At 37.8% G+C, this 15,203-nt stretch overlaps 1 protein-coding gene across 1 annotated transcript in view; it reads left to right on the forward strand.

The window, feature by feature from the left end:
- psma4 (proteasome 20S subunit alpha 4) overlaps positions 1-10,641 on the forward strand; it is a 25,986-nt gene extending 15,345 nt beyond the window's left edge. Inside the window, exons 8-9 of the mRNA XM_039773567.1 lie at positions 1,803-1,926; positions 10,194-10,641. Of these exons, the coding sequence (XP_039629501.1) occupies positions 1,803-1,926; positions 10,194-10,348 (279 nt within the window). The 3' untranslated portion in view covers positions 10,349-10,641. The remainder of the gene's footprint in view (positions 1-1,802; positions 1,927-10,193) is intronic.
- Positions 10,642-15,203: the final 4,562 nt, after the last annotated feature.

The raw sequence follows: 15,203 nt of genomic DNA on the forward strand, positions 1-15,203 counted from the left end.
CTGCCATCTAGTGCTTCTTCTTCTAATTCATTCTTGGACAAAGATCAAGATCCAAATGAAGATTATATATAGAGATAATAATATATTGTCAAACGCTTGGGGGCGCTGTTGCCTGTTAAACCCAACAGACAGACGTAGACACAGGGTAAAAGCAATAAGAAGATCTTTTTTAGTTCTTCCTTTTCTTTGTAGTGCCTCCAAAGCACCCCAGCCACAATAAACGGGCAATAATACAATAATAATAATGATGATGATAAACGCAATAACTCTCTCCACCACCTCCCAGCAAGAACTGTCACACTCCTCCTGACTCCAGCTTGCCTGCTGGGTTCCCATCAGTCCTTTATATAGTCCTTGATCCGGAAATGCTTCTGTCCTTCCAACCACGTGACTGACTGGCAGTTCTGGGTCTAATGAAGAACTGACATTTTCTTCAGCCTGGAAGTACTTCAGGGCTTCCGTCCTTGTGACTACTTTGTACTTCCAGGCTAAAAGGAAAGTATGAGTCTCCAAGGTTCTTCGACAGCTCCCCCTGGCAGCACCCATGGTAATCCAACCGGGCTGAGAAACTGAACTCTAAGTCCTTATGGCCATGTGGGAATCCGGGGCACTGCCTCACTGCAGGGGAGCTGCCATCTAGCATTTTGGAGGAAGGAGTGTCGGCAAGTAGGTGCATTCCCCCATCCTTAATACAATATGCACTGCACATTTACCTTTTTTTCTTAACTCTAACTTAAAGTTAATTTAACCATTGCCTTCCAATGAATTATAATGCAATCATTATAATTATAATCATGTTTGTGATGCTAGAAGCAGTGTTAAAGGCTGTATGAAAAGTTCCTTAGTACATCAGAAGACATCAGGGTGACCTATTTTATATACTTTGAAAGTATAAATCTGCATCACTGACGTTAAAATAGGTTGATGCATATTCTGTAGTTATTTATTCATTTTTTTGAAGTTATACTGACAAAGACACCAGACAATGGTGACGTGCTACGTGTTGATTAACACATGCAAGTCAGAATTTCAAGTGTACCTTGTACATGTGACAGTAGTGACCCTATGAGTCTATGAGCATTTTAATCAAATTTAGTATTGTGTATTATAATATCTTTCTATTATATAAAAAAAATCTTAGTCCGAGACATGATTTTCTCGGAGACACTAGAACATCCCGTGAGACAAGGAGGACAGCTGCTGTACAGGCTTTTAAATGTTCGAAGCACTGCGCGACATGCAGATCATGCAGAACGGCACAAGCAGTAGCAGCAGCAGGCCAGCTGATCGAGCATAGAGGAGGTAAAAAAAAAATAAAATATTTGTTTCCCATTGTATCACCGTTTAAGAGGGGGTTTCGGAGTACTGACCGCATCTCCTTAGTGTATGTTTAGCCCCCTTCTTCATAACACGAGAGGCAGAGATGTGAAGTGGCTGGCGTGTAACCCATCCCAGGTTGAAGGGGGTGTGCGAGAAGTCTTTCATTAAGATGATTTTTGTAGCTTGGGACAAACTATATCATGTTTGTTTTCTCTCTTTAACATATTTTTAGCAAAATTAAAATACATACATTTACAGTTTATGATTTTATATTAGTTTTAACATTCACTCTGGTGTATTTGAATTATTTTTTGATCAATTTAATTATTCAGTTCAATTATTAGTCTTCTTTAAGATGTAATTAATTGTATCCTTGTGAGCACATCATCATTTTTGTAAATTCTAATTGAGGTAGATAGCAATATACTGATGTTTTCATTTTATAATCAATATTTTGACTTATTGTTTGTTCATTTTTTTAGGCAGCAGTATCCATGTTAAAGCAAGACTTTAAAGAGGGAGAGATGTCATTACAGTCTGCCCTTGCTTTGGCTGTTAAAGTACTAAACAAGACCATGGATGTTAGCAAATTGTCTGCTGAGAAGGGTAAGAAAGTTAGCATCAAGTGAAAGCTCTAAAGTAAAGATTGCATTACCATTGTTGTACATGATTCATAGTTATAAAATGAATGTAATATTTTCTAAAGAGCCTATAAACATCAAAATTGCTTAAAATGCTTTTGACACTAGACATACAAAACCTCCGTTTATGATTTGCCAGAAGATAAACTTGTGTTTCCTTTCTCTTATCCTGCTTGTCTTTGGTGCTGGTGGTGACACCCATTACAACACTTTCTGTGTGATGCAGTATTAAAAATTCAAAAATATCTGTCATCTTGCTAATCTTGCATTTTTTCTGGTACCTCTGAAAGCAAAAGTAATTTTGAGAATTTTTTTATCTTGGCCTTATCAGAGACCTGTTTAGAGAAAAGATCAGTATGTCCAAAATGATAGGAAAAACAAATATAACACCACTGACATCTGCTGATCAGCTGCAAGGTCTATAGAGTACCTTCTAAATGTATTCAGACCCTTGACACCTTCTTTTTACTAAGCAACAAAACATATGCTGAAAACCTACTTCATTTTTTTCTAATATAAAACACATTAAAATAAATTTTAGTCACATTACTTAAAATATCATTAAGGTCTAAAATTCAGTGTAGGATTTATGTGTGTGTGTGTGTGTATGTGTGTGTTTCTTTCTTAGCATATGTGGACATATGAAGATTTGATCAATATTCAAAGATGAAGGTCATATAACAAACCTCATGTGACATTTACATTTTGAAGTCCATTGCATTATTTAAATAAACATAAATGCAAAGACATTTAGTTTGGTTTGTTGTCTGTTGTTGAAGTGTGCTGTATCACCATTCCTAGATCAAAAGAGCTTTCTGAAGCCTTCTGACAGAAGGCTATCATTGCCTATGAGTCTGGGTTGGGATTTAAAAAAAAATCTCCAGAGAACTGGAAATCAATCATTCCACTGCCCTAAAAATCATCTTCAAGTGGAAAAGATTTCAAACATCTGCTAACTTATCCAGGCCAGGCCACTCTTACAAGTTTATCCGAAGAGCAGAACAAATGATGCTGAAAAGAAGCTGGTTAATACCCCACAATTTCATCGCAGGGCTGACAGATAGCTCTTGCAATGGTTGCTGTCAAAGTTCATGAGTCTACCACTGTAAAGAGGCTACGCAGATCTGATGAAAATGTGTAAGGAGGAAACCTTTGCTGTTCAGAAATAACATTTGGGCAAGACTGTACAGCAGGGCAAAGATAGTTATTTGACCACCGTACCAGTAGACGTGTTTGCTGATAATGAAAGACAACATTTGACCAGAAGAACCTGATACCAGCTCTAAAGCATCATGGTGTAAACATTATGGGTTAGGGATGTTTTGTTGCGTCAAGGCCGGAGCAGCTCACCATCATAAAATCCAGTGTGAATTTTTCATTGTACCAGAGGGTACTTGAGGATAATGTAAGACCAAGTGTCAGAAGATTTGAAGCTCAACTGAAAGTGAACACTGCAATATGACAGTGACTCTATAAACATACCAGTAAATCAACCAATGAATGGCTGAAAAGAAAGAAATTGAGAGTTCTGGAATGGCCAAGTCAAGTCTTGGATCTGAATCTCATTAAGATACTGTAGGGCAGGGATTGGCAATGTCAATCCTGGAGAGGCACAGTGGCTGCATGTTTTTGTTCCAAACCAGTTGCCCTCCAGGAACGACTTTGTCCACCCATCCAGGGAAATTAAAAGGGTCTGTGTATGCATGACATCACATCACACAGCTAAATGAATTCTATATTGAGAAATGGGGAAAACATTAAACAGTTAGAGGAAATATCTACTTGTGGTTCTTTCTGCCAGAGGTGGCAATACAAGCTATTATAGCCAAAGGTGTGTGTACGTTTTCCACAGATGGAAATAGCATATGAGGGTGGAACCCAAAAAAAATGAGACAAAAGCAATCATTTTATCTAAAATATTTCAAAAAGTGTACTAGTCTTCTTCAAAGTACTCCCCATTGGAAGACACACACTTGTCCAATCTCCTTTTCCACAGATCAAAACATTTTTGGAAGTCCTCAATTGGGATGCTGTTTAGCGCTGTCGTCGAAGCAGCAATCACGTCCTTCACACTGTTAAATCGTCAGCCTTTCAAGTGCCTTTTCATTCTGGAGAACAAGAAAAAGTCACAGGGGGCCAAGTCCAGTGAGTAAGGAAGGTGGGGCACAAGTGTCATGCCCTGACTGGACAAAACTGGCGAATTCGCGACGCTGTGTGTGCGGGGGCATTGTCATGGTGAAGGAGCCATTCGCCTGACTTCCACAATTCCGGCCTTGTCCTCTGAACTCTCTCTCTCTCTCGGCTATCTTAAGACCCCCCAGATAGTATTTTTAGTTGACCGTCTGACCCCTTGGAATGAATTCCTTGTGCACAATGCCTCTAATGTCAAAGAAACAAATCAGCATCATTTTCATGTTCAATCTCACCTGTCTGGCTTTTTTGGGCCTTGGTGAATCCGGATTCTTCCACTGGCTCAATGCTTGTTTTGTTTCAGGGTCATACCCGTAACACCAACTCTCGTCACCTGTTATGACCCTGGACAAGAAGTCTGGGTCACTTTCAAGCTCCATTTTCAAGTCTTTGCACACATTGAGTCGAGTGTTATGCTGGTCATCTGGTAGCAGACGGGGGACAAATTTGGCCGAGACACGCCTCATGCCCAGGTCTTCAGTCAAAATGCGCTGATCTGAGCTCCATGTTACTCCTGTAGCTTCTGGCAACATGTCAATTGTGCAACGACGGTCTTCATTTATTTTTTCACAGATTTTTGCAATGTTTTCATCTTTCTGGATGCTTGAAGGGCGTCCAGAACGGGGTTGATCCTTGATGCTTAAACTTCCATTTTTGAAGTGTGAAAACTCTCGTCTGACTCGCAGATTCTTCCTTGAAAGCCATCTGAAGCAATTGGAACTATTCCATTGGTGTTTTGCCAAGTAGAAAACAAAATTTCAAACAAGTTCTTTGTTCCGTGAAATTCAACATCACAATTTTCGACAGGGTTGCGAGAACATCTTCTAAAAACAATGACTGCGTGACACGTGAGATCGTTTCACAGAGGTGTCCTCCTGGCTACTGACTGGTGAGGGATGTGAGAACAATCACTGACCTTGATCCAATCTCCTCCACTCGCCTGTCCAGCCACACTGAGGCCAGTCTCGTTTCTTTTGGGTCCCCCCTCATATTTGTTCATATTTTGGTGAATACATTATTGCAAGGTCAAATTCTCTCGCCCGCAATTATGTCATCTTTATCTAAAAGTACTTACTTAAGTTGAAGATCAAACCTTTATGTCCACATATGCTAAAAAAGAAAAAAAAAATTAATGGGGTGTACCATCTATTTTTTTCTTTAGTGTCACAAACAGATCTCTGTCCTTTCTCTTCCCTCTAGTTTGACAAGCCTAATTTTTAAAAACTTATTTTCTAGTGTAGTCCTAGCCTCTGTGTTCTGAGTCTAGGTTTATCACGATGGTTATATTTGATGGTCTGTGTTGGGAGCCATGTGCATTTTTGTAGCAAAAAGAAGCAGCACACAAATGGCATTTTTGAAAGATCTACTACAAGTCTGTAAACCTTATGTTAAAATATATAGTGGCTTGGACGTATAAAGAAATTGAATGCTGGAAACTGTACTAAAGATCTGCATATGTAATTGTAACCAGAGTTGAAAAATAACTATTGTATGATACTGTGATTTGTAAAAACCTGTTTTTTGTTTAGCATATATTTTCTACCTAAAGAAAGAAGAATCATCTTTTTAGGCAGCAGTGACAAACTGAAGGAATATAAATGAGATTAGTTATTGGAGCAGGTGCCAGGTTCCAGTTGTGACAGAAGAAGGCAGACTAGGCAAAATTGGTGTAAGGGAGTCTAATCCATATACAGCACTGGACCGTAGAATTTGTTTAAAAAAATCTGTATGAATTTGCTAAATTGGTACTAATACATATATAGTGTTGGTTAGTGGAAAGTGTACAGTAGGCATAAAAGCAAATCAGAGTGTCAAAGAGCTAGAAGCCCACACTAGGTGGAAGTTCAGTCAGTACAGGTGTGATGTGCCAAGAGAAACGTCTCCGACTCCTCCAAAAGATAGACACGCAGTTGTCACAGCCCCATTAAAGAACTGTAAGACCAATTGTATTTTTTTTATGACTGCTCCTGGGCTGTATGCATATATTGTGTGTATATTAGGAGGTAAAGCTGCATTTTAAAGCAAGTTAAATGTCTTATTTCCTTTGCACCATATTATCTTGTCTTAATATCTAGGTCTTTGATACTATTAAAGGATATGTATATGTTTAAGTAATTTAAAAAAAATCTCAGTCCCACGGAGCATGCGCGCCCCTTGTTGGATACAGTAATTGCAGCTGTTTTTTTAATCAAAACAGCTATTTTCATATAAGGATGCAAATACACTGTGTGCACAATTATTAGGCAAGTGAGTATTTTGACCATATCATCATTTTTAATGCGTATATTCCAACTCCAAGCTGTATTAACTTGAATGCTTATTGGATTTAAGCACGCCAGGTGATGTGTATTTGTGTAATGAGGGAGGATGTGGCCTAAGGAGATCAACACCCTATATCAAGGTGTGCAGAATTATTAGGCAGCTAGTTTTCCTCAGGCAAAATGGGCCAAAAAAGAGATTTAACTGACTCTGAAAAGTCAAAAATTGTAAAAAGTCTTTCAGAGGGATGCAGCACTTTTGGAATTGCTAAGATATTGGTGTGTGATCACAGAACCATCAAACATTTTGTTGCAAATAGTCAACAGGGTCGCAAGAAACGTGTTGAGAACAAAAGACGCAAATTAGCTGCCAAAGATTTGAGAAGAATCAAACGTGAAGCTACCAGGAACCCATTATCCTCCAGTACTTTCATATTCCAGAGCTGCAACCTACCTGGAGTGCCCAGAAGTACAAGGTGTTCAGTGCTCAAAGACATGGCCAAGGTAAGGAGGGCTGAAACCCAACCACCACTGAACAAGAAACATAAGTTGAAATGTCAAAACTGGGCCAAGAAATATCTGAAGACAGATTTTTTTCAAAGGTTTTATGGACCGATGAGATGAGAGTGACTCTTGATGGACCAGATGCATGGACCTGTGGATCAGTAATGGGCACAGAGCTCCACTCCAACGTGGAGGTGGGGTACTGGTATGAGCTGGTATTTTTAAAGATGAGCTAGTTGGACCTTTTGCATTGAAGATGAACTCAAAATCAACTCCCAAACCTACTGCCAGTTTTTCGAAGACACTTTCTTCAAACAGTGATACAGGAAAAAGACCATGATTTTTATGCAGGCCAATGCTCCATCACTTGCATCGAAGTTCTCCACTGCGTGGCCAGCCAGTAAAGGCCTTAAAGATGAAGGAATAATGACATGGCCCCTTCCTCATCTGACCTAAACCCTATCGAGAACTTGTGGGCACTTCTTAAACGCTAGATTTACGGGGGAGAAAAACAATACACCTCTCTGAAGAGTGTCTGGGAGGCTGTAGTCACTGCTCCACAAAAAGCTGATCGTCAACAGATGGAGAAACTGACAGACTCCATGAATGGAAAGGCTTATGACTGTTATTGGAAAGAAGGGTGGCTATATTGGTCATTGATTGATTGATTGATTTTTTTTGAAATGTCAGAGATGTTTGTTTGTAAATTTTGAGGTGTTTGTTTATTATTCTCACTATAACAGATGAAAATAAACAAGTGAGATGGGAAAATTTTCATTTTTCCTTTAGTTGCATAATAAATCTGCACACTAATAGTTGCCTAATAATTGTGCGCACATATGTATTCCCCTGATGATGTTCACACTCACATTTCCGTTGTGAAACATTCAGGTTTCAGGTTTATTAACATTTTGGATTGACTGATAGCACTGTGTTTGTTCCATATTAAAATTAATCCTCAAAAATACAACTTGCCTAATAATTCTGCACTCCCTGTAATGTTATTCAGCCTTCACTGTTTATCTTTAGTAGTCAAAGGAATGCATTTTTGAGTTGTGGCCAGAAGGCTGATGTTCAGCATTTTTGTCAATATTTATATTTCTGAATGTATTGCTTTTGGCTGACAGCAGCTGTAAAGCACTTTGTAAATGGCTCATATGCTACTGTATTCACTGTGACTCTTATTTGGAACTGGAAACTGACATAAAAATGTACCTATATAAAATGTCTTGTGGCAGTTTTTGTTGTTGGCCATGGCAAGTGTCAGTTTTCTAAACCCCCAATTCTTTTGTAATTGTATAACATTTTCTGCCAGTAGATGGGAGCAAGGAGCTAATGTTGACTTGCTTGCATTTTGTGCATGCGTTGATGTTATTCATTGACAACATGGCAATTGTGTAAGAACTGAAATACCAATAAAAGGCAAACTGGAAAATAAATAGAATGCAAACTTTAAGGGTGGCCAACATGGTTGATGAGTGACATTTATATTGTATCCCATTGCCAAAAATGGTTTAGGTGGTGGTTTTTGAAATTAGATGAACACCTTGTGAAAAGTGCATCATCCATGGACTTGGATAAGCACCCATGAGAATCTGAATCCAGAATCCAGATGATTTACCCCAAAGTGATGCAACAGTAGTCTTAGTAGTTTTTTCCTGAATTTTAAAATTAATTGAAAATTTTCTTCTTTATGCATTAGAACTTTCAGAGTTACTGCTGTGATAAAGTAGACCATCGTTTGGTTACTTTTTAGTATTATTCTGTTTATCCTTTATTAATGTGGCGGAGTGGTGGCTCTGAGGTAGGGGTCTGCACTGGCAATCAGAAGGTTGCTAGTTTGAATCCCGTAAAATGCCAATAGTGTCTCTGCTCTGTTGGGCCCTTGAGGAAGGCCCTTAACCTGCAATTGCTCCGTCCTTGGTATGACGTTAATCTGCATCCATCCCTGCATGTAGGCCCTCCAACCTGCAGGAAAAAACTTGGGCGTTGGTGGCAGAATTGGCACTCCAGCCACCATAAAAAAAACCTCACACTGTTCCACTCTATCTGAACATGTGTGGTGCTGAGGTGTCACCAGTTGCATGGCTGCACTCGGGTCCTAATCTGGATTAACAGATTTGCATGGATTTTGATTAATATTTTATCAAACACTGCAGAATTCATAGCGATGATAGGTATTTGTTTAGCTTATTTCAGCCCACCACCTCAAATGTGCAGCCCTTATTATGAGAGGACCTCTTTGAATGAAAATTTTGAAGGGACATTAAATTAATGATAAGGCTCCCTTTTTTCTGATTTTGAGGGGTCTTTCACTCATTTTTGTTTCAGTCATATAGCCCTAAAGTGCAAATGCATGTTTTTGTGCCTCTCTTTTTCTCAAAAACCTTAAGGCCAGCAGAAAAACCACTGGTGGTGTCATAAAACTAAGATAGAAATCTGTTATCTTCTATGCACAGACAGTGTTTTGTCATATTAATGTTTACAATAATTGCACTATGACACCTTCATAAAATTGGCAAGATTTTTAATGAAATCATTTCTCCCCGTACACTTGTGCACATTCAGTACAATTATAAAACCATTTTAAAATTTCACAGGTTGCTTCCTGTAAAGACAATGACTCCTGTCTTTATATTTATAGAGCATGTTACTTTTCTCTTTTTTTGCACTTTTCTACATTAACTTGAGATTGTCCATGCCTTTATAAATTGTTACCATAAACTGTTTTTGTCTTTGATGTTTTTTCAGTCTTTGTTATCTTTGTTCTTCTACATCCACACTGATCAAATATCATATTTTTATGATCAGTCATTTTGGGTCCCTGCACTGCAGTGAGTGCCTGTATTACATTCTGTCTCTTGGAGCCATAAACTCGTAGTACATCCCAGTGCACAAACCTTTACAAGGATGGTGTTGGGTTTACTCAGTTCTGTTTTGAAATTACCCCAAAATCTAGGAATATAACTTGGGGCTGGAGTAAATATTAGATTCGTTCATCACAGATTCCTTTGTAAAGCCCCTTTCTTGTAGCCTCTTTTTACCTTTTAATGGCAGCTTCTCCCCTTCATTTATTTCTCTGCCTCAAAACAGATATGGTACTTTGGATTTTATTTCCTTTGGCTTTTTATGCATGTATTCTACAACTTTTAACTCACTTCACTTAAAACATTCAATTTGTCTTGAATTTCGTCCTTCTGCCGTGGAGTAATACTGTGAGTGTGTATATAGGTCTTCTCCATGTTTATTACATTTTTTTTGTGGATGCTTTTCTTTTTAGTTGAAATTGCAACTCTAACCAGAGAAAATGGAAAAACAAAAATCAAAGTTCTAAAGTTAAAGGAAGTGGAGGAACTGATAAAGAAACATGAGGAAGAGGAAGCAAAAGCAGAGCGGGAAAAGAAAGAAAAAGAACAAAAGGAAAAGGAAAAATAAGTTAGCTTTTTGCTTTGTTTACCTTTACAGCCTCAATCTTTAAAAATTTTGCAAAGGTTTGTGTCCGCATTACATAACATTTTTATGAACGTTTCAAAACATTGTATGTATAATTTGTAAAACAATGCCAATGTGAATAAAATAAAAATAATTTGTGTTAACATGTTATAGATTTTGCTTTATTCACTTAGGGGAAATGTATAAATTTGAAATGTGTCTACTGTCAGAGTTCTGAATTTAAATTATTTTCCATATACAGGGTGACACAGAAAAACGTGAACTTTTGAAAAACCCAATAAAAATAGAAGAAATCCAACAAAAAAATTTTATTGACAGCAATTGAACCAATACAACTTGCCTTTTAAGAGACAGTAATCCAAATTATCAATGTCTGAAAATTACGTCCTGTAGATGGCGTCCTCCTGTACGTATGCATTCTTCCAATCTACTGTTGAGGTTCCCCATTGATCGCTGCAACATCTCAGCTGGGATACCACAAATTTCGTCTTGAATTCTTTGTTTCAATTCATTCAGTGTCCTTGGCCGAGTCGTATAGACCCGACTCTTAAGGTGGCCCCACAAGAAAAAAATCACAAATCTGGTGATCTTGAGGGCCAGGGAATGTCACCGAATCTTGAGATGACTCAGTTACCGAACGATTCTCGCACAGCAGCCATTGATTGCCTTGCAATTGATTACTAAATTACTAAATGGCGAGATTATTTACAGCTCAAGGTCCCTGTTCTGCAGTGCTACCACTACACATTTCAAAAGTTCCCATTTTTCTGTGTCACCCTGTACTATTTACTAGGTTTTGTTTATCTGCTGTAAATGAGTGACTTGGATTGTGAGAAATGTAAGTATTTTTATATAAAATGTACTTAAATAATAGCTGATAAAGATCATGACAAAAGAACATCAGCCGATGACATTCTGATTAAAAGTTGAAGAATAAATACAAAGTAAGTCAACTACCACAATTAAGAAAAATATTAAATGCAGCTCATTTCATTCCTGTGAAGTGTAATACAGATGTAATTTACTGTATTTGTGACAGCAGCAGCAGTACAGTAATCTGTCGGGCATAAACTCCCTGTTATTAACCTAATGTATAAAATATTATAAAAATAAATATAATACATTTAAAATATTATTATAATATTATAGTCAACTGCTAAATTCATTGTAGAAGTTAATATGCCATCATTTTAAATCCTATCCAAAAAGATATCTACATAAAAAGAAGTCGATTTTTCTCATTCTTTAAAAAAAAAAAATTTAAAATTTAAATATAGTTTTTAAAGGTGTGTGTTGATGCTGACAGTTTGTTAGCATTGATGACTGTGATATATTAGCCACTTCTTCATCCTGACTTACTTTAAATTCTAAATTCTAAACCTCATTTGGAACCTGAGAATGAGGGTAGCTATTTTCCTTTTCTCAATATTCGTCCCTTTCTTGTTATTTGTAACTTTCTGCTTCTTATATGGCTGTGTTCACCCTGCAGCTAAAAATGGTTCAATTCTAATTTTACACTCCTATTGGCCCTTTTGCGTTTGCATGGCCTGCAGTGCACTGGCGTCCTGTCCAGGTGGTGTTTCTGCCTTGTGCCTCCGGGTATCTGGGATGGGCCCCCAGCTGCTCCATGAGCCTGCCCTGGATACGCAGGTTTTGAAGATGGATGGATGTTCAAAATTATTTTACAAAAGACCCAAATGTGAGAGGAGTATGTACAGATATCTACGCTGAAAGAGCCCTGCATGCACAAAATTATTATATTAAAAAAAAATTACAGATATGACCTGCTAAGTAACCATAATCACCAACAGTGTGCAGGATGTATACAAATTTGCCAGCTCACGATAGTAAGGAGGAGAAAAGAAAACGTAAATCGTACCCATTTATGTGAGCATAATTAAGCGCTGCTCTATCAGAAACTTGGACACAAAAGATTCACCGCTGATGAGAGTGAGACGTTGATATGTCAACACTTTGGCACATATTGCAGATGCTCTGTATTTGCTGACAACAGTCATTCAACATTCCTATTAACTCCCAACACCTCACTTTCTTTCCAATGGCAGGCCGAATCTCTACTGTAATCCATTGTGTTTTTTCTGTTCCAAAATTATGGTCACATAAACAGTGAAATGAAACTGGCTGGTGAGATAGATAGACAGATATAAAGATAGATAGACAGATAGATACTTTAGTACAAATTTCCAACCAATTCTGATTCAAGCGTTCAAATTCAGGTGACATTCAAGTTATGTGTTACTGCCCCATATAAGAGTGGTGTAAATATGATTGGGAAAGTTCCTTTTTTTTTTTCTTTTTCTTTTTTTTGCTGTTCACATTTCTCTTGTGGACGAAGGTTCAAGACAACAGCAGGCAGGCCCCAATTCAAACAGAATTCTTTTATTTCTTACACTTGGTGAGTAGAGGGTCTTTGCCTTACAAAGCTCTAAATGCAAAAAGCCCCCTGAAGGGTGTAAGTTGCATTTTTATAACAGAAATCTTCAAAGAAACGGTTAGAAAAAATAATCTCAGTTTCATCCAAAGGTCACAGAACATTCTTACACAGTTTGTTGATTACAACGGAAAGCAGAAATTCTATCTAGTCTTTTCTTATATTTTTAATTAAGCTTATCAGACAACTCGTCATACGTTTGGCATCTTAATTGGACTGCTAAGGCAAGCCGGAAAGAAGCCAAAAACTACATTCCATACTGGCAGCCCTACTCTATGTAAGCACACGTATTGATCTGTTAATAATAATAATACCTAGCCACACAGAGAACATGCAGATTTTCATACAGAAGCTAGCAATAGACTTTAACTTCCATTCCACACTCTACAAAGATTGGATCAGTGTCACCTAGGAGTGGATCAATCAGAATTGAGCTGCAGATGCTAAAATGATCCTTCAGAGCGCTACCATAGAAGAATTATTTTTGGTTCCTAAAAGAGCCGTCCACATGAAGTTTCCAGGAAGAACATTTATATAGCTTTGAAACTGGTTTCATAAATACTGATCAATAGATAGATTTGTAAAATATTAGTGGTTTTGTTATTTTTTTAAAAGGACATTTAAAGGCTGCATTTAATAACCAGGGATAAGTTCAGTTTTTTTTTTTTAATATGTTAGTTTATGCTAGGTGCCTATAGATTAAAGATTGTCCACATACTACAAACCTTTTTTCAAAGCACAAAGACCCCGTCCCAAGATAGATTAGCTCTTTGTCAAGCTGTAGGTTTGTTAGAAACCTCCCATCCCAGCAAAGTGCCATGAAAAATAATTTTTAAGAGTGTTTTCTCTTTCAAAATTTATTTTTTTTGTGCATTTCTTGTATTGACAAGAACAAATACTGATGGAATTCTCTTAAAAATGAGAGCTCTTGTATAGGCACATCTTCCAACTTTGATTAACCATTTATAGCAGCATGGAATCAGCCAGCTCTTCTATATTGAATGCTTTGCAAGTGCTTTGTCTTTTGACTGGTGGCTTGCTGAAGATTCTTCTCCGTGTCTCTCGGCGTTTCTTTTTTCCCTTCCAGCTTCTTGTACTGCTTTTATCAGACTAAATATTTAAACATTCTGTACTTTCTGATGTATAAGAATCTCTCACTAGCAATTTCCATTTTTGTTAGGAGTTTGAAAGGTACAGAGTTTCATTATGGCTACACCACTAAGAGTACCCAGTGCAGCGCTCTAAATGTGACGTTTCCTGTTGAGTATGTCTAACCAAATTTGGCTTTCCTTTTGATGAAAATTGACGATGTGATCAGAGAACGTGCCGTGTTATAGCAGTGAGAAGGCTTTTAGCAGATGTCTGACGTATCTGTGTCATTACCAAATGGCTGCTATGTTGGCATGTGCAGCTGTAGCTGTCATGCTGGATGTGGTCCGTTGTGGTCCCGAGTCCATTATGGAATTTAACTAGAAGTCAACAGGTCAGTTGCCTTCCGTCTGACTCGGGGAAACAATACTCCTTATTGACCGCGTGTTTTTATTATAGTGACCTCAAGATGGGCCTTAGTGTAAACTGCCTCTTCACACCAAAGAAAAAACCTGAATGGTGATAAACCAAAAGTGGCCATTGAGACAGAGAACAAATATTAACCTGTGATGCATCTGTTAGTCACATACAGTTATGATATAAGGCATTCATAAAAACAAATGTTGTTGTTGTGAAGCAGCGATAAAGAGATTATTTATCTCTGTGTAATGTGGAATACTAAAAATAGCTTCACTTTGCTGGCTGAACTTGGAGATATGTCTCTAAATGTTGCGTACTTCTGTATGAGGCTTTTGGATCCTTAATCTATATAAATAAAATTGTGATCTATTTATTCAGCAATCACGTGAAAATTATCAAACACAAGATTTTCCAGGTGTGTTGCTGTTGGTTCAGCTTGAAACACAATTTGGCGTATAGGGGTGATTGCTTGCAAAACCAGTGTTGGTGCTGTAACTAAAATTCCCATCAGACAGTAAGAGTTTGCTGGGGCTGATGGGAGGTCACCTTTGTTAGACATACTTTTGCACAGTGTATCCCATATAAACCAGCAGTGGCCGTGTTTTCTTCTCAGCTGATTTTGATAACAATTTCATCAGCTCGCTTTTGTCTAATAGGATGTCATTTTGTTCCATTGTGCATTGTGTTTTAGCCGTGCTGTATTTCTAAAAGACAGATTTTCCTGAGAAATATAGAGACAGAAAAAGGTGTGTAGTATTGCCAAACCCATAAGGAGCCATGTTTCTTCCTTTAAAACTCCAAAACACCCTTTGAGTGAGTTTTGCAGTTGTGAAGTCACGGGTAAAACAAAGTTTAGCATCAGTTTTACAAAACTGA

The sequence above is a fragment of the Polypterus senegalus genome, chromosome 12, assembly GCF_016835505.1.
Source record: "Polypterus senegalus isolate Bchr_013 chromosome 12, ASM1683550v1, whole genome shotgun sequence".
Classification (NCBI taxonomy): domain Eukaryota; kingdom Metazoa; phylum Chordata; class Cladistia; order Polypteriformes; family Polypteridae; genus Polypterus; species Polypterus senegalus.